Below are 25,719 nucleotides of genomic sequence, written 5' to 3'. Positions count from 1 at the left end.
ACATTCCTTGCCAAGTCGTTGACATAAGGATACAAATAAATTGACCAAAAACGGGGAGAAAGGAGACTGCAATGAACACCTACTAATTGAAACATTTCATATATAAAGTTAAAATAAAATAGAGATATAGTGGATTTGTTATATTTACAGAGCAAGATACCAAAAGGTTGGTGGAGAAGCCCACGGCAGCGTGGCTCCCAGATGGACATCCTCATTTACCACCTTAAGAAAACCTTCACACTTCACTGATACATGATTATAAAATAAGGAAAGATTATCTGTTTGTGAGAATGAAGTGACAGTGAAAGCTAGGATGGGACTTTAAAGCCTTTCAATTTCCATGTTCCAGCCACTAGCAGCTCATATTATAATTTAGCTAATAAGCCCACAATAATTCAGGTTTCTGAGTAAAACCGGTCACTAGAATATTTTTCTAATCAAAATATGTTTCTAATCAAACAATTTCCTCAAAACATAACTAAGTTTCTCATGTACATAGTACAAGCTACGAAATTTCACTTTAAGGTAGAACTAATATGTTCTTAAGAATCTTAACCCCCCCCCCCCCTTCCCTCTTTCCTCATGGGTCATCCTTGGCACAACGTTTGTCGGTTTGTGTAGCTTAGGAACAAATATCCCAATAAACTTATGGGACCCAGACGCCCTTTCAGTAACTATATACAGCAATTATACTATGCCTCAATCAGTTCACAGTAGCTGCTGAATGCTAATCATGTCAAGACTTCAACTATTCACTCACCACCCATAACAAATGAGTCAATAGTATACCAAGTCAGGTAAGCCGATGGCCACTGCCTGATTTCCATGCTCTACATCAGTATCTGTGTTACATAGAGTCATTATAGAAGTTATAAATCTTGTCTGAAGAAATTCACAAGAATTGCCTTCAATTAATACGGAAGTAACCAATAAGGTCTTGACCTAGTGGCAAAGACTTTACTCACTTTAAAACCTCAATCCTTCGTATATCACAATTATCCATATCAACGTATCATTGCAAATTCTTCAAAATGCAACATATCTCAACATTGCTTCAAGACTTTACTCACTCCTACTGATAATTCAAATTTGAAACAGCTCTCCCCAGATTTTGCCGAGTGTTTACAAAATTTCATTACTCACTGTTACCGAAAACAGACAAATCAGCTTTCAAATAAACAAAAAGTCAATATGGAAAGCTATAATTATATTTAACAGCAAAAAGTTTTAGCATCAATGGAAAGCTTCAAAGTCAACAAAATTTTACATTCTCTTGTACTCAAAACCTGATCAATCCAATTCTTTCTAGTGTTACATGACTTACATCTCAGTTTTGATAGACTTAAGCACAGAAACAGGTTAGTGTTGTAAAAGCTTATTTGTCAAACATAACGGACCCAAAGAAAGAAATAATAAATGAATTAAACTTTCACTAGCATCTACAAGACTTGATAGCTTCTATTATACTTCGGGACATTTAATGAGAATAAGAGATAGTACATTATTTATTAATTACTTTAAACTTTTAAAATATAACAAGCCTACAGTTTGCTAGTTAGAAGCAGTAGCATATAGATCAGTGGGAGGTACCTATGATTTTTAGTCTTGACCTTGTGTTCATTGCGATGTCCCGATCTGGACTAGGAGTAGCAATGCAAAGCAATCATTTAATTCCCAAAAGAGTCAAAAACCTAAAGAGAAAAGCTCAGGAAAGCTTTCCAGACACTTATTCCTGTCATCCTGTGGCTTGGTATATAAATACTCTAAGCTAACATCTATATGGAAACAGATTTTGATACTAAATACAAGGTGTCAATCAATTCCACCAAGGAACAAAGTCCCTTTCTATAATAGACAGAGATATAGACAATATAACTTACTATAGCTCCAAAATTTATATAAATGACAAATCACTCCCAAACAAGTATTTTTTAGTCAAGTCATATGGAATCCACTTACAAGAGGGAGCAAAACTGAGATACAACTTCCCCTGATTGTAGCTGTGTTATCACTATTATATTTGAAGTCTACCATATTTTAGTTACTAATATGAAGCACTTTAGGTTACTTCTTACACACGTAACAACACAAACCATTTCTTATGAGCAACTTCACCCACAGCCAATTGGTTTTCCGTTTTCAGATGAACTCCGTTATGGGCTTTATTGATCTTAGGTTCCCTCGTTTATCTTCTTATTAATAACTGGTTGTCCTATACTTGGTTCTACCTCGTACTGGAAATAGCTATATTTCGACTAAGGGGTTAAAAAAGCTGATGTCTAACAACATTTAAGCAAGATTTCATCCCTAATAAGAACATAAATTACACACAACACTAAACACCATAATATAAAATATCGGAAAATCTACAAGCAGCATTTTACAACCAACGGTAAATCACATCAACATTCCAGAACTTTTTTTGACGGGAATATTCCAACACTAACTCTATACAAGAAAGTACGGAGTAGTAGTTAATATCCGAGATTGATCAACCGTGATAATTTTCACTAATACATTATTAAAACATACATTCTAACACCAGATAAACAACCTTATCCTCTAATTATCAACAAAAGATGACATAAATTTAATCATTCAAACCCGTTACCAACACCAAGCTCACCATTAATTAAAACAATACAAGTATGTCATCATCACCGTCCATCAATAATACATCACATCCCCTTCCCAAAAATATTTAATACGATTAGATTACATTTAACCAATTCCAATCATGACCTATGATTATCAGCAATATGAAAGCAATAAATTATAGTAGAATTCAGCATTTCTTTCACAGGGGAATTTTATCAAACACTTAGTGGGCAATATCATATTTTATCTCAAAAATTCTCAAATACAGCAAATTAATCAAGCTAAATTACTATAACACCTAACACATTATAATATAATTTAATAATATCATTAAGAAAATAAGTAAAGGTGAAAGCATAAAATTATTGTATACCTTGTTGTTGAGGTAGACAATGAAGTGAAACAATTCTGATGTTTGGGAAATAGAAGAGAGTTGAGCATGAGTACCGAAGTTTCTGGATTACTGAATTTAACAATGACAAAGAAAGTCTGAAAGTGCATGCTACAATGGTATGAGTTTGAGAGACAAAGAAAGTCAATTATTAGGCTTTGACTTATTTGAGAGCTTTGACTTGTTTGAGAGCTTTGACTTATTTAAGAGCTTTGCAGCCTTTGCTCCTCTGTTTTATTTTAGACTTGTATACATTTTTTTTATTTTTGTGAATAGTAAGACTTTTTTTTTTGTAAGGGTTTTATACTTTTATACATGCGATAATTAAGTTAATGGGATTTTTTTTATTTTTTTTACACAAGTTAATGGGATTTTCTCAAAATTAAGGGGCCGTTTGGTTCGCTGGAATGGGGAAAGGGAATGGGAATGATTTCCTTTGTCAGTGTTTGTTTTCACACTTTTGTCATTTCCATTCCCTCATTTTATTTTTGGGTTTACCCAAAAGTCTTCTAGACTCATTCCCCACCCCCCACCTTTCCCATTCCTTTCCCCAACCACCACCATACCCCATCAGCTTGCTGCTACTCGCCGGAACTTGCTTCACCATGCCGGATGTTCGCCGGCCTTCCCCAGACCCTCGCCGCCCTTCGCTGCCCCTTCTCCCACCCGGAAAACCTTCCCCCGACCCTTGTGTAACCCTGAAAGACGCTTACCTTCTTCTCTCTTTCTCTCTCCTCCGTTTTTCAAAACATTTTAGGTACGCTCCTTTACCTCTTTACTCTAATTCAGTTCTAAAATTCTATATATTTCTTATATATTAGTTCAATTCTAGATTTGTAAATTTTTGTTTATTTTGAAATTTGCCACTTTTTCTGGTAAATTTTGCATGAATTCAATTTTTTTACGGAGGGAGGGGCGGCGAAGGTCGGAGGAGTGGCAGCTGGTTCCGGTGTGGTGTTGGTCGAGCAGTGCGGTGGCTGGAGAAGGTGGAAACTAATGAAGGAAGGGGTGCAATGGTTGTGCTCTGGTGGTTCTATGGTGGTTTCATTACATTCTCCTTCATTCTCACCAAACAACACCCTAAATTCAAAGGGTTTCATTCCATTCTCCTCCATTACCTTTCTACATTCCATTTCGATTCCCCTGTGTAAACCAAACGGCCCCTAGTAACAGTGAGCGTCTTAGTGGACTCTAATAATTTCATTTGTCTTTTTCTTAACTTTTTCATTAATATATACCAACAAAAAAACTTTAGAGGGAAAAAAAACTTAAAGAAAAAAGAAGGTATAATAGAGCAAAAAGTCAAAACACAATTAGATAACTTATGATAAGTTTAAAAACAAAAAAAATTATAAGGGTTGATGAGGAAGTACTAATGTAGTATTGTTATGCATTTGCAAATGCATAACAAATACTAAAATATTAAAAATCACATGGAACAGAGAGAAAGGAGGGGAGAAAAAGGTGAGTGGGACCACTTATAATTGTACCACTGAAAGCTTATATAATATCATTGGTTAATTAGTGATACTATATATGCACTTAGTTAGTACCATTGAATGCATATATAGCACCACTATATACATACATAGTACCATTGAATATTCAATGGAGCTATTTGATCACCCAATGGTACTATTGATCATTCAATGGTACTACTCTAAAGTCAAAATTACGCTCTTATCCTTCGTTATGCATAATAATACTCCATTTAAACTCCCTCAAAGGTTGATAGTGCAAAAAAACCTTACCATAGTCCATAACTTAGATAGGCCATGTATTAGTCGGTTTTACAAATCAATTAGGAGCATTGATTGACTTGATTCTAAATTTTTCTCCTTTGTTATGTGGGTCAATGGGGTTGTTTGGCAATCGACGATTGACTTTTGGTTATTGGCTTGTTTAACTAGCTGAAAGTATTAGATGGATAGATTGACTTTTTAAGATGATTGTTTATGCCAATAGTTCATAAAAGTGTATGAAAAAAAATTAGAGGAGGTTGTTAGCGATTTAGCTGACAAGCCAAAAAGCCATATTGGCTTTTAGCTTTTGGTTTCCAACAACCAAACATATTTTGTGGTTGTTCGGCCAAACTAAAAAGCCAAAAGTCAGGATAAAAGCTAATTGCCAAAGATCCTCTTGTGCAAAAGTACTAATTCTTCAATTTGTTAAATGTGGTGTGAAGTAATTAAAAGTATAGCTAGCAAACTGCAAAAATATTTCTAATTGATAAATTGTTAAATTAACTAATATTACTTTATTCGTTAATTGTCTATGTATCTCTATATAACACATACCCCTCTTATTATTTCTTTATTAATTTCCACCCCCCTCTCTCCTTATAGATCTTGCTCCCCCTTAGTGTGAGAATGCTATAAATTATATGTAATTATATGTGAGGATGTTTTAGCCATTCTTCCCTCTCAATCACCTTTTACTTGTAGGGTTTTCGAATAAAAATAATCTTTCTATTTCCAATCATTATATAAAATTTATTTAGTATGTTCGTATTGTTAATTTTTAATAAATCTACATTGTTTGAAAGTAGTGAATATCTGAAATTAGTTTAAAGTTGAGCTATGCGACTTCAGTCCAATACTAGAGTGGTGTCACAAATTAGGACTTGTTAATAAATAGTCTTGTATGATTGTATTCCAATTATCAAAATTCTAATTACAATCCTATGAATTAGGTAGAAATCAACATTGTTTTTTGCAACAAATTGAAGAAACATCTCTTTGAAAGTGCAAAAGTTATCCCTTAATGCAAGATTTTCTCATAATCGTAATCTTGTAAAATTTTAATTCTTCGTCCTCTAGAAGTTTTATTTACGATTTACTCCGTACTTTTACTATTAATAAATCTATGTAGACATATCTCGATAGGATTTCCTTAATAATTTCACCTAGTATAATAATATGGCAATTTCATACTTCCTAAATAAATGTCTACACAATTACAATTTAACCTATCTAATTATACACATGCATTGTTTTCAAATTATTGTGGCATCCTTCCTATAATCCTATTGACCGTTGGTTCAATTTTGCCCCAACCCTTTCCTAAGGATTTCAAAGACAAACAAGGCTAATTCCGTCATTTCATCCAATACAAAAACTCCCCAAACAATTTATTTTCAAAAAATAGTAATTACAAAATTAATTAGTAATTAATCACATTAATCTTGCTCTAATCTCGATTTGTCTCTACTTTGCCCCTCTTAGTTCACCCAGATTCTTAAGAGAGAGAAAATCAGACTGCAAAACACACACACAACCTGGGTAGAGCCGTAGAGCATACTGCGAAAGAGAAAGATAAATTAAAATAAAAAGGAATTTATTTATTTATTTAATTTAAAATTGTTTTCAAATACTTTTACTACAAGTATTATTTTCAATTTTCAAGCATAATCACAAAAATTTAATTTCTTTCTTGTAATTCGAGTTTTTTCTGCAAAAAACTTGAAATTTAAGCTTCTGGGTGTTCTTTTTCTGGGCTGATCTGCGAGCTTGTTTACTCAATTTCAGTTGAGCTAGTTGAATTAGTTGGTGGGTCCTTCAAATGAGTTGAAGATTGGTGGAGAAACACAATCGTATTTCTTGCTCAACACAAATGGTAATTTCTAAGCCCCTTTATTTATTTTTATTAATTTAAGAAAATTTGGGAAATTTTAGGGATGAAATAATAGTTATTGTAGGTTATTGAGCTCATTTGATTGATTTGGTTGGTAGGTTTAATAGTAAATTATTATAGGGTATGATAGTGTTTGTTGTTTATATCAAATTTTATTTGAATTTGTGTGTATTTTTTGAAACTCCTGCTTTGTTTAGCTTTTATGTTGAAGTTTGAATTTTTTTGCTTTGTGCTGGATTGAAATGCATACGTATAACTGTATATTAGCTACTAGGGGAAGTGGAATTTGTTTGTTGTTTCGATATCCGAGTTAGCGTTTATGTTGAAGTTTGAAATTTTTGCTTTGTGCTGAATTGAAATGCATATGTACAACTGTATTTTAGGTAGTACAAGGGGAAGTGGAATTTGTTTGTTGTTTCGATATCCGAGGGCGTTCATTGCCTTGGTGTTTTGCAGAGAAACAGAAATGAAAATGGTGTCTTTTTTTGGTATAATCTTTTCATGTAGTAATATGTCTGAGCTTGCAATGTTATGTTATGGTCGGAATGCGGGGTTATTACTGTTTTCTTGTTAGTTTTTTTATAATCCCCAACTTGTATATGGTAACTACAAGAATGGATATAAATTGTTGGGCTTTGGCACATCTTTTAGGTAAATGTTCAGTTAGGCAAAAAGCTGAATCATTTATTATAACTGCAATGATAGATACAGAGTTTTAATTAAGCTTGTTATTACGGTGGTGGTATGCTTTGAGCGGAATGTTTGTTAAATGAGTTTTGGTGTGTGCTGATTCATGACCTTGTATAGTTGTATCAGGCTTAGATATTAAAAGGATTGCTCTTTGCTATGTACATCCCTGGCGTATAATTTTTCTAAACCATTAAATAGGGAGCTACAAGCATTTTTACATTGCTCTTATCTACTTCACACTCTCTAGTGGGGAATGTGGTGCAATAGTAACTGGCATCATATGAAGATGAGCTTCTTGGTCTTGGACACGGAGACCTATTTTGTTGCGGGAATCCTTATGGGTGTTTCTGATGTTGTTTTATGAGTTTCATAGTGTAGGTGTTTCGCAAATTGTTTAATGAAAGTATTCCGGGTTTTAGCTGTTCGGTCCAAGAATGACAGAGTGTGCTGCTTTCTTGTTGCAGGCTTCATCTGTGAATATAATAATCGGCTCCCTTGTATGGGTGGAAGATCCTAAGTTAGCGTGGATAGATGGAGAAGTTACTCGAATCAACGGTGATGAGGTTCATGTTCGTACTACAAATGGAAAAACAGTAAGTTCTTTAACATGGAGTTATGTGCTTCATATATCTTTTAAGAACTTGTCATTATACCATAGGTGGGCTAATACAAAACAATGTATAGCAATTGTTATGCAGAAGTGCATAGTTGGGCTAACACAAAACACTGTGTAGCAATTGCTATGCAGAAGTGCATAGTCTTCCAGAAAAAAAAAAAAATACACCATTCTTGACATCCCTGTCACGTGAGAACTTTATTTGGTCCCTTAGTCAAAACTTTCTACAGTTTCTAGTGAATAACATCAAATTATATTTTTGGAAACTATCATTCAAGAAAAGTTTTGGGCTTCAAATGCATATGTTTTCTTAGCTTGCATTATGTTCAATCATAGGAAGTCCTCACAACAGGGAAATTGAACTGACAAACTTCATCTTTGGATCTACTTAAACTTCTTTTGTAATATTTTAGCTAGAATGCTCCTCAGATGTGAGTTAGAAAACCAAATAGCATGTTCAGTGCTAGCCTACTTGGTTATAATTTCATCCATTTATCTATTTATGAGTTATATAAGCTTCCATGTGGAGCTTTGTTAGTTAAAAAACATGGGCTGCTCATACAAGGATAATATGATTATGTCTCACCGGAAAACTTCCTGCCTTAGTATTAGTTGGTATTGATCCCTGTTTGCAAACCCAAAATGCTAGCTTATCATATTCGAGATGCTATGTGAATAGGTTTGATTTGGAAATATAATGCAGCTTTCATTATTTGCCTTTTGTGTTACAGTTGTCTGCTCTAAAGCTGAAAAATATTTCTGCCAAATTTTGACTTCTGCTCCCTTTTGCTTTAGGTTGTCACTAAGATTTCTAAGGTGTTTCCGAAGGATACTGAAGCTCCACCTGCAGGAGTTGATGACATGACAAGACTTTCTTATCTACATGAACCTGGTGTCTTACAAAACTTGGCTACTAGATATGAATTAAATGAAATATATGTAAGTATAGAAAGTTAGTTCTTTTCATATGTGGTTTTGATTAGATACAAATCATCTGCTCTATGGCAAAGTGTAGAAGAGAGAACTATTAAAGGAATACTAATGGAGAATGTTTTCCAGACATATACTGGCAATATCCTTATCGCTGTGAACCCCTTTCAAAGACTACCACATTTGTATGATACACACATGATGCAACAATATAAAGGGGCAAGTCTAGGGGAGTTGAGTCCTCATGTTTTTGCGATTGGTGATGTTGCATACAGGTTGATTCTTCTTCCCCTTGCAGTTGCTTAAGATTTTTGTATTCTTTCAAATTGTGATACACACATAATGCAACAAATGTTTCTAGCTTTTATATTTTAATTCTAACAAAGTTGGTCATCAATGAGAAAATAGGGCGATGATTAATGAGGGAAGGAGCAATTCTATTCTTGTTAGTGGAGAGAGTGGTGCCGGTAAAACAGAAACAACAAAGATGCTTATGAGATATCTGGCTTATTTGGGTGGTCGATCCGGAGTGGAGGGAAGAACTGTTGAGCAACAAGTTCTTGAGGTAAATGAATTAATATCTGCCTGTACTATCTCTTTCCAGCTATTATTCTGCATATACTCTTTCTGTTTTATCTAACATCAACATTGATGCTTTTGCACGGTGTTTGGAACGCAGTCAAACCCAGTACTTGAAGCATTTGGTAATGCAAAAACGGTCAGGAACAATAATTCCAGGTGTGATTTATATATGGAAAGGAGAATTTTGATTTGTTCTTTATTATTAATTATCATGGCTGCCTTAATATTTCCACAAATTTTTTTTTCTAATTTCTTATTTTGTTTGTTCACTTTATCCACGGTACTGTAGTCGATTTGGTAAATTTGTTGAAATCCAGTTTGACAAGAGTGGAAGGATATCTGGTGCGGCGATCAGAACTTATCTTCTTGAGAGATCACGCGTCTGCCAAATTTCAGACCCTGAGAGGAATTACCATTGCTTTTATCTTCTTTGTTCTGCTCCAACTGAGGTAATTTGCTGTTCTATGCTATGAGATTATCTTTTTTCCATATCTGCCACATCTGTATTCATGAGCTGATGCATTGTGTTTCAGGAGATTGAGAAATACAAGTTGGGGAACCCAAAATCATTTCACTACTTAAATCAATCAAGTTGTTATGAGCTGGAAGGAGTAAATGATGCTCATGAGTATCTAGAACTCAGGAGAGCTATGGATATAGTTGGGATCAGTGAGGAGGAACAGGTCAGTGTTTTCCGTAGCAAGTTTTTTTTTTTTTTTTTTTTTTTTTTTTTTTTTTTTTTTTTTTTACAGGGAAATGAAATTTCTTATACTAAAACTAAACAATTTTTCTCCAGGAAGCTATCTTTAGGGTTGTGGCTGCAGTTCTTCATCTTGGTAATATTAATTTTGTTAAGGGAGATGATATTGATTCCTCTGCTATCAAGGATGAAAAGTCTAGGTTTCACCTCAATATGACTGCAGAACTCCTTAGGTATATATATATTATCAACTGGTCTTCTTTGTTCTGTAAATAGTGAAACCTGCTAATATTCCGGGTTGTTGGTAGGTGTGATGCCCAGAGCTTGGAAGATGCATTGATAAAGCGTGTCATGGTGACACCTGAAGAAGTGATTACAAGGACTCTTGATCCTGTTAATGCTCTGGCTAGCAGGGATGCGTTGGCTAAGACAATATACTCTCGTTTGTTTGATTGGTATCAAGCCACCTTCACTAAAATATTCTTTCCCGCTCAGGTTACGGTTTTGTTAAATTAAATACTTTTCTTTTATGATACAGGATAGTGGAGAAAATCAACGTTTCAATTGGACAGGACCCACATTCAAAATCAATTATTGGGGTTCTTGATATCTATGGTTTTGAAAGTTTCAAGTTCAACAGGTGAATTTTGCCCCCACCCCCCCTCCCCCCCTTTTCTAATAAATATATGGTAACAGATGTATCTCAAAATTATGGCACATCTACACTGGTAAAGGAACTATCAATCAAAATTGATGCACACATTTCCATTCAACGGTGATACTAGGGAATCATTTTGTTGTTGTTTTACACATTTCTTGATGCATGTGGTGATTATTTTAAAGGATTGTTAAGGATTCAGGGGAAAGCTGTTTCTTCTACACTTTATTTGAATACTGAGCAACGTGATCTTAGGGGGATGCCTTTTCTTGTAGATGCCCAACTTCCAGTTTTGACGTTTTTAGGCTCAATATTAGCTAAAGCCTTAGAGCTTGCCAAGTGTGAGATCGAGCTCAAGCTTGGTTTGGTTCTTTTAATACTAGTACTAGGCGCAAAGGTTGGCTCATGCTATACATTGCTCCTATGTATTCCCTTCATTTAGAAATAGCTACAGCAATTTGACTTTCATGTTTGTCATTGAACAATTTTGACCATTATTATTTATCATTATCTACAAACTAAAAAAAAGATTTTGAAAATAATATTGAGACTAACCCAATTTTTTAATTTTTTTTATATGCAACAATTTCTATTTTTTTTATACTTCCTCTGTATCTTTTTACATGCAACACTTTGACTTATGCACTATTTACATGCTCTTTGACTAGCTTGGTAATTTTTAATAAAGGAAACATATAGTCATGTGAGATCTTGTCGTATACACCCCAATTTATGATTTCATCATATCAAAGTATAATAATTTTTACTAATTGATAAAGATATTAGTGATTGAGATGATACATTGTCAAGCGTGACATGAAAATTGTTGCATGTAATAAGAAACATAGGAAGTATTAGTCAAAAAACGGGGTCAAAGTTAACATATAAATAGTGTAAAAACCCAAACTGGTGCAACTATTTCTAACTAGAGGTAGTATATATTTAATTGTGTGCTTATACAAAAATTAAGATTAAGCTTTTCTGCACTCTATCGGACTTGGTTCAAGACTTGGCTCATCTAATGGCCCGGGTAAAGGCAAACTAGCTTATGGCCTCAAGCTGTGCTTTGATATTTTAAACTTTGGGTTCGCTATGCCAGATCTGTTTGGTTACATTTATAGCGTTATAGCTCAAGTTAAGACTTGATTATACTTATTGTGACTTTTGTGAGAGACCAGGATAGGGCCAGAACTATAGAAAAACTTCCTGTCCTCTTTGTAGGTTGCTGTTTCCTTGCTCATTAATAGGCTTATAGCTCTAGTTGAAACTTGGTTGTACTTGTTGTGAGAGGTTATGAAAGGGAAGTCAGAGCTATGGGAAAACTTCCTATCCTCTATGTATGTAGTTGTTTCCTTGGCTCCTTGCTCCATTAATCTTTATTTTGTTTATTTAATTTATTTATTTATTTTATTGTGAAACAGTTTTGAGCAATTTTGCATCAATTTTACTAATGAGAAACTGCAGCAGCATTTCAACCAGGTTAGTCTTCCCTTTTTGTCATTGTGCTGGATTATGGATCGAAAATGAGCAATTTACTCATAAATACACATTTGCAGCATGTCTTCAAGATGGAGCAAGAAGAATACTCCAAAGAAGAGATTGATTGGAGCTACATAGAATTTGTTGATAACCAGGATGTACTGGATCTAATTGAGAAGGTGTGTTATGGTTGTTCCTTAAATTGGTGACAACATCTTTCTGCTTTTATATACTATATCTAAACCTTTTTTTTTTCTTTATTATTTAGAGTATCATGTATGTCAACTTATATTTGATTATTTAGATTATATAACTGACTTATCCTCTACAGAAACCTGGAGGAATCATTTCCCTGCTTGATGAAGCCTGGTATGAAAGGATAACCATCAATGTTATTTGTTCTAAATCATATAATCCGACTAAATGAAAAAAAATTCACTTTTCCTTTTGTGCTTCTCCAATAACGCGTGATCCTCAACAGAAGAAGATAATGATATTATTGTTTGCAGCATGTTCCCTAAGTCTACACATGAAACTTTTGCTCAGAAGTTGTACCAGACCTTTCAGAAAAACAAACGCTTTACAAAACCAAAACTTTCTCGCACAGATTTTATTATATCTCACTATGCTGGGGAGGTATGTTCTCTTGGCTTGTGACATCCTTTTGGTGCATCATTCTTGTTGCAACAAACTCAAATATCCTGCTGTTTTCTCAGGTTACTTACCAAGCTGATCAGTTTCTAGATAAAAATAAAGATTACGTAGTTGCAGAACATCAAGTTTTGCTGACTGCCGCCAAATGTGATTTCGTTGCTGCACTCTTTCCTCCACTGCCAGAGGATTCATCAAAGTCATCCAAGTTTTCTTCAATTGGTTCAAGATTCAAGGTCTGCATTTCTTCTTTTGTGTGTGTGTGTGTGATCTAAAGCATAATTTCAATGTGCGTTTTGTGGCCCCGTTTTCCCCATCAGCAAAGAGTATGGGGATCATAGAAGATTCTTGCCTTTCATAGTGTTTTATACTTAATATATCGGTGATGAAACTTTAGTGTTCTTATGGAAACATGATTTTACACTGTTTGCCGGTATTTTTTTTTTTATTTTTTCTATTTCTTTTGTGTGTGTGTGTGTAGCTGATAGACATAATTTGACAGCTATGCTGCCATTGATACTTTGCATTGAATATGATCAGAAATGTCCACAACAGTTAGCATAAAACTGTTTTATTGGGACTAAAATGATTGATTCTCTTAGTCAACTGATTTCCATAGTTAAGGTCTTGTGCTGTTAGTTTGTATGTTTGTAATAGTGGTACTACTAAGTACTTGTATTTGATGCTATATTCTATGTGCAATCTCTTATTATATGATATGTCAATTTGTTCTCTGCAGTTTCTTCAACAAAAAAAAAAAAAAAGGAAAAATTGCTCTCTGCAGATGTCTTTATTCTGAAACATTGCGATTACTAGTTAACAGCCAATGTATTTTTTGCTTTCTTGATTTTTTATTGCAAAATTCTTGTTTATGGTCCACTTATAATATGATAGTGGCTATTGTAAGTTATTTATTTATTGATAAGTATGTTATGCATTGCAGCTGCAACTTCAATCTTTGATGGAGACATTGAGTGCAACTGAACCTCACTATATAAGGTGTGTGAAGCCAAATAATGCATTGAAGCCTGCCATTTTTGAGAATGTCAACGTCATCCAACAATTACGATGTGGTGTAAGTTTTGCTTTTTAGACTTTTAACTCTTTTGGAATGGAGAAAGGTTTTGGCGGTCTTTTTTTTCCTTATTTTTTTGGACGCTATCAATTCAGGAATTCATTTTTTTTTAATTGCTTTTATCCTTAATAAACTTAATTTTTGGACCCCCAAATTTCAGGGTGTCCTTGAGGCAATCAGGATAAGCTGTGCGGGATATCCTACTAGAAAGACATTCTATGAGTTCCTTTTACGTTTTGGAGTCCTTGCACCAGAAGCACTGGAAGGAAAGTAAGTCATCTCATATCCAAATAATCTCATTGTTTTTTGCTTTCTAATTGTCAACTATACATCTTGTTTTTGTATGCCTTTACTGTTAATCAGTTTTCTTTTGGAAGTATGACATATCTTTGAATCTGTAGCATAGTACTACGAATGAGTGTCATAAGGAAGTCCAATCTTCTATTCACAAGCAAAAGTGTTTTTTTTTTTTTTAATTCCAATTCCCTCATTGCAGTTATGATGACAAGGTTGCATGTCAGATGATTCTTGATAAAATGGGATTGCAAGGATACCAGGTATCATTGTAATCTTTGGTTATTTCTAGTAGTGTGGCTTGTCTGGCTCTCTAAATTGACTGAATTGGAAGTGTTGTTGAGATTCTTGTTCATGAGATTATTTGTATTTTTATTTGGAGAAACCATAACTTATGGAATTAAGGTGTTCAAGCAAAAGGAGAAGAAACCATGGAAAGATCTGGTTGATTTGTTATTATACATGCACCTACACCTCTGCCTGTATTGTCTTTGCGTAGTTGCTTCTTGTTTTTCACTTATGTTTTTAGTTTTGTTATTAATCATCTTTGTTATGTTTCTGACAGATAGGCAAGACAAAAGTTTTCTTAAGAGCAGGCCAGATGGCTGAATTGGATGCTAGAAGGGCTGAAGTACTTGGAAATGCAGCAAGGAAGATGCAGCGGAGGATTCGCACTTATATTGCTCGCAAGGATTTTGTGGCTCTTCGGGATTCTGCTATTCAATTGCAGGCTTTATGTCGATGTATGTTGCTTTGCTCTGGATTTGCTTGCTTTCTGCAAATTTTTTGCCAATTTACAGCTGAAGAAATGTTTCTTTTTGATGGGCCTGGTCTTTTGCTGGAAGCATCAAGAATTTATTAAAAAATTAACTTATCTTCATTTAAATCGATGCTTTCATAGATGTAAATATCCAGTGTCTTGTCTGTGCACCTTGTGAGTTGGTTGCATGTTTAAGAAAGACAAAGTTTGATATCTTTGCGATGAGGGATTTCAATCTAAATCATACTTCATATCTCCCAAAAGCACTACATTATTTCCTATAATCTGGAAAATGTTTTCGGTTTGCACTGTGATGTCTTCTCAAGTTTTGCTCCTGATCTTGGAGTTCTAATATGAATGATGTCTTTTGCAGACAGTATGGCTTGTAAGCAGTATGAACAATTGCGGCGTGAGGCTGCAGCTCTACGAATTCAGACAAAGTTCCGGCAGCATGTGGCCAGAAAAGCTTATTTGGAATTACGGTTATCTGCTATCACCTTGCAGACAGGATTAAGAACAATGACTGCCTGCCTAGAATTTAGGATGAAGAAACAGACAAAAGCAGCCATTCATATCCAGGTACTTTCGACGTTTGGTGATTTTTGTTTAAAATTTTATTGCTGCATTCATTTAGTGTGAGTAGTGGGTACATTCTCTAACAATTCAAATTACAGTATGAGACAAACCTGAATTTTTTCCCCGTGTTTAGATAACCTTGATCCCTAATTTCAGGCCAAGTGGCGTTGCCACCATTCTTATGCTTATTACAAGAAATTATACAAGGCAGCTATTGCTACACAATGTGGATGGAGGTGCAGAGTTGCAAGAAAGGAGCTCAGAAAGCTCAAAATGGTTCAAACATTGATCTTTTTTCTATGATTTACTCCTCAATGCTTTTTTATCTTGCATGTTTAACTATTGCTTTGAATTTGTTAGGCTGCAAAAGAAACAGGAGCCCTTAAAGAAGCCAAAGATAAGCTTGAAAAGCGTGTAGAGGAACTGACGTGGCGGTTACAACTTGAGAAGCGTTTGCGGGTATTATTCTTGGAAGTTATCTTAATACTATATTTCCTGAGAATAGATTCTATTGATTTAGTCTTATAAATCTATGGGATCTCCACATTGCAGACTGACCATGAGGAGGCAAAAGCCCAAGAGACTATGAAGCTAAAGGAAGCATTACATACCATGCAACTACAGCTTGAAGAAGCTAAAGCGATGGCCATTAAAGAAAGAGAGGCTGCTAGGAAAGCAATTGCGGAAGCACCACCTGTTATTAAAGAAACTCCTGTTATTATTCAGGACACTGAGAAGATTGATTCATTGACTGCTGAACTTGAAACGGTCAAGGTAAGGTTGCTAGAAAGCTACCCCTTTCAGAAGAAAATCCATGCGTGTCTTGTGTATTACATCTATATTGCTTAAAGAATTTTATCGGTGACATTGGGAATTAGACTATACTGTATTTTCTTGCTCTGACAGTTTTTTTGTTCTATGAGTCCTGCTTTTATGTATTCCATTACTTGAAACGGTCAAGGTAAGGTTGCTAGAAAGCTACCCCTTTCAGAAGAAAATCCATGCGTTTCTTGTGTATTACATCTATATTGCTTAAAGAATTTTATCGGTGACATTGGGAATTAGACTATACTGTATTTTCTTGCTCTGACAGTTTTTTGTTCTATGAGTCATGCTTTTATGTATTCCATTACTTGGTCAAGGTGAGGTTGCTAGAAAGCTACCCCTTTCAGAAGAAAATCCATGCGTTTCTTGTGTATTACATCTATATTGCTTAAAGAATTTTATCGGTGACATTGGGAATTAGACTATACTGTATTTTCTTGCTCTGACAGTTTTTTGTTCTATGAGTCATGCTTTTTATGTATTCCATTATTATCCAAGTAAAAGTTACATGAGGACCACTTTGAAATTGATGTTTGGTTAAGCTCAGTCTTCTTGTGCTGAAATGTGAGCATTATTGAGTAACCATGGAAAACGAATAGCTGATAAAGGATCATTAATAACCTTTCAGTTTACTTGTAAAAAAGTGTTATCAATAATAATGCTGCTTACCTATCTGGTCGGTGGATTATGAATGATGGTATATTGTATTGTCAAGCAATGATTCTATGATTTCAAGCATCAGCATGGGAGTTTGTCTAGGGCAACACATTTAATTTTTTCCTTTTGGTCTTTATCCCTTATGAACTTGGAAGTTGGCTTATAGTCAAGCTTAAATTCACAGCTTATGCAACTAGAACCAACAATTGAGCTCTAATACCTGGCCAAGTTCAATAATCTAGATTCTAATTGTAGATACTCTTATCTTTTTGGACGTGCAACAGTTCCCTAAGGCTGTCATGATTGGGTGCAGGCTTTGCTGCAGTCGGAGAAACAGTCAAAGGAAGAGATGAAGCAATCTTATGCAACGATGCTGACCAGAAATGAAGAACTAAATCAGAAGCTAGAGGAGGCAGAGAAAAAAGCAAATCAGTTCCAAGAATCAATGCAGAGGTTAGCAGTGAACTTCTCAAAGTAGTCTGGTTCGAATTCTTTATTAAACATTTGAACTGAGTAACCTCTTTACAAATCCCTTTATGGGATGGGATCTGAAAAGTCACTCTTAGTTTCCTAAATCTATATTCTAGGTCTATTAGTGCTCATTTAGTTTGACATTGAGACTGAATTTCTGAAGCCTCCATCTATGAATATTTTTTTTCCATATATCAACAGCTATAAAATTCCAATCATACCTTTGCTTTGTGTTGTCAGCAATTCAGCATGCTTCGATATCCAACGGAATTGGACGGCTCATTTAGTTTTCTGATTTCTTGAAATTGTGTTATGTATTACCCAAGGGATGTCGTCTCCTTTGTGTATGATCTCATTTTAATGAGTACAATTCCTTTGCTGTATATAAAAAGAAGGGGGGGGGGTTCTTAGAGCATTGGATATGTGGCTTATACAAAACAGCTGCTAGTATATGTTTGTTCTTTAGTAGACCAGCAGAGTACACTTGCTGAAGGATTGGAAAAGTGAACAACACGACTTTGCCAGATAGGATAACCAATTTGGTGAAACTCAGTTTAACAGTGACAAAAAAAATTACTGAGCATACATTGTAGTCTGTGAGGATAGACATGGTTGTAGATTTGAATATACAACATTGACTGTGCTTTCATATTGCATTATGAAATTCACTAAATTATGTGTCTTCTCGCATTCAGGCTTGAAGAAATGGTCTCAAATTTAGAATCTGAAAACCAAGTACTTCGCCAACAAGCAGTGGCCATATCTCCAACTGGAAAAGCTTTAGCTGCTCGGCCGAAGACAACAATTATACAGGTATTCTTGGCATTCACATTTTACTCTTTTGCATGTATCATGTTAATGGCCTCTGTTGATCTACATGTTTATTTATGGTTTCAGAGGACTCCAGAGAATGGGAATATTGTCGATGGAGAATTTAGAAGAGTGTCGGTAAGACTACCACTAACACTCCAGGAAGTATGCTTTCATGCCCGTTCCTGTCTCCTATTCTGATTCAATTGTTGAAAAATTAGGCACTTTCTCCGGTACCTTACACACCCGAGAGTGAAGCCAAGCCCCAGAAATTCCTCAGTGAGAAGCAACAGGTAATAAACATAAGATCAAGTATAAATTAATTTATTTATAGGTGTGATACGTTTTCTTTTGGTGTTCTGGAACTGAACATTCCCTATGCTTGGACATTATTTTGTTTCCAGGAGAACCATGATCTTCTGATAAAGTGTATATCGCAAGATCTGGGGTTCTCTAAAGGCAGGCCTATTGCTGCATGTTTGATATACAAATCTCTTCTAAAATGGCGATCATTTGAGGTTGAGAGAACAAATATATTTGATCGCATCATTCAAACGATATCTGCTGCTATTGAGGTGTGGTCTCACATTACATTTATTTGTCAGAAGATCTTTCCTATCCCCATTTTCCCTCTCTTTACTCTTTTGTGAAGGATGTGTACTTCCTATATTGTGTAGTGTTTTTTGTGGAACAATTTCCCTTTGGGTCTTGACTCATGTGTATACTAAGGAGGCTCGTGGAGAGTGTTGTAATGGGGTTTATGTAGGATAACTAGTAGCGCACACCCGCGCGCGCGCACACACACACACACACACACTAGTGAGTGTTGTAAGTGGAGGTTTATTTAAAGTGAAAAAAAAAACAAATAGTTTGTGGAAACAGAAGAAAAGGCAAATGTACCCAACTAAAAGGAACAGAGCTAGTATGTTTAAGCAATATGCAGTGTACACCTAGATGCCCCATTACTTTGCCACAGGCTATGAGGTTTTAAGGTACCCAACTAAAAGGAACAGAGCTAGTATGTATAAGCAATATGTGCAGTGTACACCTAAATGCCCCATTACTTTGCCACAGGCTGTGAGGTTTTAAGATATTGGGTGCATAGTATAGCACATTAAGTTTTATAGAGATGACAAGATTACTTTTTATTTTCTAAAAATGTGGAACACACGACTTCAATCCAATTTGCCTGTTTGTGATCTTGGTCACTGTGAAAAAAATTTGATTCATATTTCTCCTTTCACTAATTTGCATTTTTTGAACTTCAACTCAACTAATTTTCTGAATCTTACTGACTGAAGACCCAGGATAACACTGATGTGCTGTCCTACTGGTTATCCAATTCAGCCACATTGCTATTGCTGCTTCAACGCACCTTAAAAGCAAGTGGGGCTGCAAGCCTAACTCCACATCGAAGGAGAGCTTCTTCAGCTTCTTTATTTGGTAGGGTGTCTCAGGTAAGCTGCTATTTTTTCTTCAATCATGACCAAACAACTTGGGAGTAAACATTTCCACCCCCCCCCCCCAACCAAAAAAAAAAAAAACCTGTTGGTGCTTGATATTTATTACATATATTTCTCTCTTTTTTTTGTACTTAGGGACTTATTTTTCTCTCTTCTTTTGTAATTAGGGACTTCGAGCATCTCCACAAAGTGCTGGGTTCCCATTTTTCAATGGTCGGGTTCTTGGTGAAGAGTTGCGTCAGGTTGAGGCAAAGTATCCTGCTTTGCTTTTCAAACAGCAACTTACTGCTTTCCTTGAGAAGATATATGGAATGATCAGAGACAATTTGAAAAAGGAAATTTCTCCGCTGCTTGGTTTATGCATCCAGGTAGGGAGCTTCATTGGTGAAAGACAAACAGTATAATTACTTGCTGCAATGTTAACATGAAAATACATTTTCTTATCATTACAATGTTTATGCAGATAACAGATCTGAAAATCACACAGAAGATACAAATATACAATACAAACTATATACTTAGAATTTGTAACAGACTAACTATGGTTAATTAAAATACTGTCGTTAAACTGCCTTAGAATAGTTGTCAATCATCAACTATGTTGGTAATTTGCTAGCTGATATCTACAGACGATTATGTATTCAAGGAGTAGGTTAACCATGTTTGTTATTGTGCAATTCCTATTTTATACTATTTTGATTGTGGTCATGTGATACTACTCTGGCTTTGGCCTGAGGTGATGTAGGATTGTGAACAACAGAACAAGGTTAAATGATTGAAGCTAACCATTTTTTGTGGGCTACTTGATAAATATAACTTGCCTGCAGGCACCTAGAACTTCCCGCGCAAGCTTAGTGAAAGGGCGTGCTCAGGCCAATGCAGTCGCTCAACAAGCTCTGATTGCTCATTGGCAGAACATTGTCAAAAGCCTAAATAATTATTTGAACACTATGAAAGCAAACTTTGTAAGTGAAGGAAATTTCAACTTGAAGATGGCCTTTTTTTTCCGCATAGATGCTCACCCTTGCCTAATTGTGAATTTGCAGGTTCCACCGTTCCTCATCCACAAGGTGTTTACACAGACATTTTGTTTTATCAATGTTCAGCTTTTCAATAGGTAATCCTTATCTACATACTTATGCATCTGAGTTGCTTGTGACTTGTGAGAGTTATTTGACTGACCTATAGTTTTGGTTCATGACTTCAGTCTTCTGCTGCGCCGTGAATGCTGCTCATTTAGCAATGGGGAGTACGTTAAAGCAGGTTTGGCTGAGCTAGAACAATGGTGTCATGATGCAACAGAGGAGGTACTTCCAAGTTTCTGTCTTTCCGTTCCTTGTGCTACGTACAATGTTTTAATTCCCCTTGTTTTTTTATAACCAGTATGCAGGTTCTGCCTGGGAAGAACTCAAGCACATAAAACAAGCCGTTGGATTTTTGGTCAGCATCATGAATCTTCTTCTAAATTCACTCTGATAATACTTGGGAGCTTGCTTATTTGTATCTTTCTTATTTGATGACAAACAGGTTATACACCAAAAGCCTAAGAAAAGCTTGAAAGAAATAACAAATGATTTGTGTCCAGTGAGTTCAAATCCTTTTTTATTGTCTTATATATGAAAATTTGATAACTTATGTTTCTGTATAACCTTTAACTCACTCTAACTTTCTGATTTTTCAGGCACTTAGCATACAACAGCTGTACCGCATCAGTACAATGTATTGGGATGACAAATATGGAACACACAGTGTATCTGCTGAGGTGACTGGAAGTCAATTCTGATGTTAATGTTTTTTTGTCTCAAAGCTAACTTTTTTTTTTTTAATTTTTAATTTTTTAATTAAAGCTCTAAACGGCACTACCTTTAAAAGCATTTTTGCAATGTTGATGTGGCCTTTTTCCTCCAAAAAGACCTAGGCTGTGTTTGTTTATTAATAACGGAGAGAAGGGCAAAATTAAAAGGGATGAGGAAGGAAAGTGAGGGGAGGGAAGGAGCATTGCTTCCATTTTTCTTTCACATCTTTTTAATAGTGGAAGGATTTGGTTTATATAAGGGGAAAGAAAAAGGACACCTCCAACGCCCTTTTTTCCCCTTTCGTAACTCCATACTTAAATAAGGACAGATTAATACTTTACGCTCCACTTTAGACACGTTACTCCAAACACACCATTAAAGTTCTTCCTTCACTGCTTCCCTAACTTCACTGATTTGTATATTAGTTTACTGATCTAATACTTGAAAACTTATCTGTCATCTGGTAGGTTATTTCGAATATGAGAGTCATGATGACAGAAGACTCCAACAATGCTGTGAGCAGCTCATTCCTTCTAGATGATGACTCGAGGTAATGGTGTTTCAAATCCATCTAAACTTTTCTACCCCTTAGATTTATACTGACTTGATAATGAAAATCCATGGCTCCACTCATTAATTACTGCAGCATTCCATTCTCGGTGGATGAAATTTCCAAGTCTATGGAACAAGTGGAGTTGGCCGATGTTGACCCTCCACCTCTACTTCGTGAGAATTCAGGCTTTGCATTTCTATTGCAACGATCCGATTGATATTTTTTTTATCACACCTCTTGTTGCCTTATTCTTGCTCCGTGGGAAGCATTCACATGTACTTCGCTGCTGTGAAGCTTCTATGTATATTCCTGTAAATTCTAGTCCAGACACTCATTTAGTCTGGGCTGTTTTTTTTTTTCCCCTCATCAGTGAAAATGATGGCTGCCTGTTTCTTTTCCATCTTAATTTTTTGTCATTAATATATTTTTTTGAGGGGGATATGTTTTCGTGTGGACAATGATAGGAAGCCACAAATTTATGTTTATATATTTACCCGAAGTGGTATTTATTTGGGGATGCAATTTGCATCATCCATGCACAAAGCTACATTATGTGCATTGTCTGGCTATGAGAGCATTGTCAATCATGTCATAATGTAGCATCCCTTTTCTTTTGTGGTGGCTCCTCATTGATGTACATTATGTGTTTGGTGTAATGGTGATGTAAAAAGTAGAATTTAGTTTGATGGAAATGAAACAATCTATTTATTTATTTTGTTTTTATTAACAAAGTACCTTTTCAACTTCTTAAACATAGAAGTCAGTTTGTTGCATGTATTGAGAAACTAGGAAAGTACTAAGGCTTTTGTTAATGTCATTATTACTCCCTTAAACTCATTTCGCTTGCCATATTTTGATAAAAAAAGCTCACAAAATTTGCGTGAAACTTGTAGTTATAATTTACAGAAATAGAAATTAGTAGATACATTTTAGAATGTTATTTTTGAGAGTTGACAAATGTTGACTTGACACGAAAATCGGATATCGAAAAAACAAGTTAGTGTCAAAGGTTTTTGATACGATTAGTAAAATAGGTCAACACGACACGACACATTTATTAAATGAACCGGGTTAGTGTTGAGGTCCGTTTCAAGCACCAATACGAGAATGAAATGACACAACACATTTGCCAACTCTAATATTTTTCATTAGTTCTTCATGAAAAAGTTGGAGGAGATTTCAAAAACACTTTACATTCATAACACGATTGTGTTTATGAGTTCTTATACAACAATGAAACAATTTCACTATTATAACATTGATTTTCATTTTCTCAAAATCTTCTTGCACCCATATCACAAATGTGTTCAATGAAACAATTTCACTGCGTACTATAGCATTGATTTTCATTTTCTTACATTCTTTTGACACAAGGCTTCACTTAGACAAAACCCAACATAAAAGATCTTTTTCAAGTTTTACCCTAAACCTATAGGTAAGCCTTATAGGCTCATATGATAAAAAGTTACAGGTAGTTTATAAGACATGTAGAATATTAAAGAATCTTGAAACATATTAGAACTAAAATAAATAAATAATGACTAAGAATTGCTTTTAGCTCTAAATCGTTCATTGTGCTAAGTTAAGTAGGTTGATATGAATTAGGATGCTTATTTAACAACAAAACTCGAAGCCACTATCCAAGAACAACAAACATTCTCAAGTACTAACAATGCACTTGCGTAGTTGTTTAAAATATGACCATGTGAAACATAAGATTCGCAGAACATGCAAACTAGACAATGCAAGTGGGTGTATGGTGAAGGATAGGTGGTGAGTTGCTGGTGAGAAGGGATGGTGGGTCATCGATGAGGGAGAAGTGTTAGCAAGGTGGTGGTGAAGTAGTAAGGACATGACATCCATATTTTATACCCACCAAATGTCAAAGTTAATGATTAAAATGTTGGCGGTGTTTAACAACCCCTTTATTTTTATTTTTTATAAAAAACAAATGCTTAATATGGTGTATCTTTTAAAAGTGATAATCAATCAACCAATAACATAATACTAAAACAGACACTAGGAATAACACGTGTCAATTCTTTGTGCTATTTTTTTCCTTTAATTATAAAATAAAACCATTTTTTTTTAATTATCTATTGATGGACTATACACAAGTTTTTCCATATATTTATTAAAAAAAAATGACCATATATATTTGCCAAATTAGAAAATTATCGACTAACATTATAAATATATAATTAGGTCCTTGGACAGTGGATACTAAACTTTATTTTTATTTTTTTATTTATATTTTTTTTAAATAAATGCAATGTCTCCTGGCTATGTGATGAGTGACATTTATGTTACCCTTAGGGGTAGTGTATTGGTCTCTTTTCTCCTGTTTTTCTTAGGTTTTCTACCTCTTTTCTCCTCTTATGGCTTCCTTTTCTTTTATGGATGAAAAGTATGCTTATTTGCGCTTGTTTTGATAATCTTTATGCATAATTTTATCATCCCCATGCTCTCGTGATCTTTGCTATCTTTTGCAGGTTCCATGACGGTCCTAAGCACGGTAGGAGGCCCCTTGGCCAAGTATGGAGGCATGGACAAAGACAAGAGGAGCAAAAGGGAAGAAGAGGAAGCAAGAAGAGAAAGTTCAAGAGGAGGTGTGGCCGAACCTCTAAGAGGTTCGGTCGAACCAAGGTGTGGTCAAACTTTTGAAAAGTTCGACCGAACCTCCAAGGCAGTTTCAACCAAGTTTTCAGCATGTTTACAGGAGGGGTCGAACCAGGAAAGTTCGACCAAACAAGGACCAGGGAGGTTCGACCGAACCTACCCTGAGTTCGGCTGAACCTACCCTGAGTCCGACCGAACCTACACAGAGTTCGGTCGGACCTTTTCCCGTTTCAGCTGACTTTTTGCGGAGCTTCCTAAGCAATTTTGTAAGGGGTATAAATAGATTTTTTTTGCTCATTAAAGAAACAGATTTTTTTTCAGTTTAGAATAGATTTTAGGTTAGTTTTAGGTTTTAGAGAGAGAAACTCTCAAAATTTTAGAGAGAGAAAGTGAGGAGCACAATGGTTTTCATGGATTTTGGATAATCAAAGGAGGAATTTGATGATTTGAAGATCTCCATTTTATATCAATGAGCATTTCTTACTCTCTTCTCTCTTTATGCTTTATTAATTGCTTTGTTAATCATGTTTGAGTAGATTTCCTTCTATTAGGTGTTGAGTGAAGCTTTGTTATGGTTAATTGAGTTATTTGAGATAAATTTGATGATAATTGTGTGATTAAATTGATTGAATTGATGATGGCATGCTGTTTGTTTTAGATTGGATTGATCTCCCAAGATAGCAAACTTAATTGCATGTTAGTTCTAGTTTGACAAGGGATTGTGAATTAGAATTTATATATTTGATTGCATTTTGGGTAAATTTCTTCTATGCACCTAGTCAATGAGGGATCTAGGCTAGGAATTTGAGAGATTGCTCTTGATGGTAATTAATTCCCATTTTAATTCTTTCTTTGCATGATTGATTATCAAATCGATTCCCATTAACTTGTT

The 25,719-nt window shown here is 35.1% G+C and overlaps 1 protein-coding gene across 1 annotated transcript; it reads left to right on the top strand.

The window, feature by feature from the left end:
- The first annotated feature begins 6,196 nt into the window (after positions 1–6,196).
- On the top strand, positions 6,197–22,939 carry LOC110688119 (myosin-17-like). The gene is made up of 39 exons (XM_021864807.1): positions 6,197–6,604; positions 7,777–7,905; positions 8,724–8,867; positions 8,988–9,133; positions 9,267–9,423; positions 9,538–9,596; positions 9,730–9,889; positions 9,974–10,123; positions 10,237–10,373; positions 10,449–10,595; positions 10,679–10,780; positions 12,220–12,277; positions 12,355–12,456; positions 12,609–12,646; positions 12,787–12,913; positions 12,994–13,164; positions 13,872–14,003; positions 14,164–14,273; positions 14,500–14,560; positions 14,863–15,040; positions 15,431–15,636; positions 15,790–15,909; positions 15,994–16,092; positions 16,186–16,407; positions 17,429–17,568; positions 18,282–18,399; positions 18,484–18,534; positions 18,618–18,689; positions 18,801–18,971; positions 19,698–19,853; positions 20,027–20,227; positions 20,687–20,824; positions 20,906–20,976; positions 21,067–21,166; positions 21,243–21,299; positions 21,387–21,443; positions 21,541–21,621; positions 22,123–22,205; positions 22,302–22,939. The coding sequence occupies exons 1-39, from the start codon at positions 6,602–6,604 to the stop codon at positions 22,423–22,425; spliced, it is 4,578 nt and encodes a 1,525-aa protein (XP_021720499.1). The 5' UTR covers positions 6,197–6,601; the 3' UTR covers positions 22,426–22,939.
- The last annotated feature ends 2,780 nt before the right edge of the window (positions 22,940–25,719 follow it).

The sequence above is a fragment of the Chenopodium quinoa genome, unplaced genomic scaffold (genome assembly GCF_001683475.1).
Source record: "Chenopodium quinoa cultivar QQ74 unplaced genomic scaffold, ASM168347v1, whole genome shotgun sequence".
Lineage (NCBI taxonomy): Eukaryota > Viridiplantae > Streptophyta > Magnoliopsida > Caryophyllales > Amaranthaceae > Chenopodium > Chenopodium quinoa.
The sequence above is the reverse complement of the archived record's forward strand: the minus strand, read 5'-3'. Positions and strand labels throughout refer to the sequence as shown.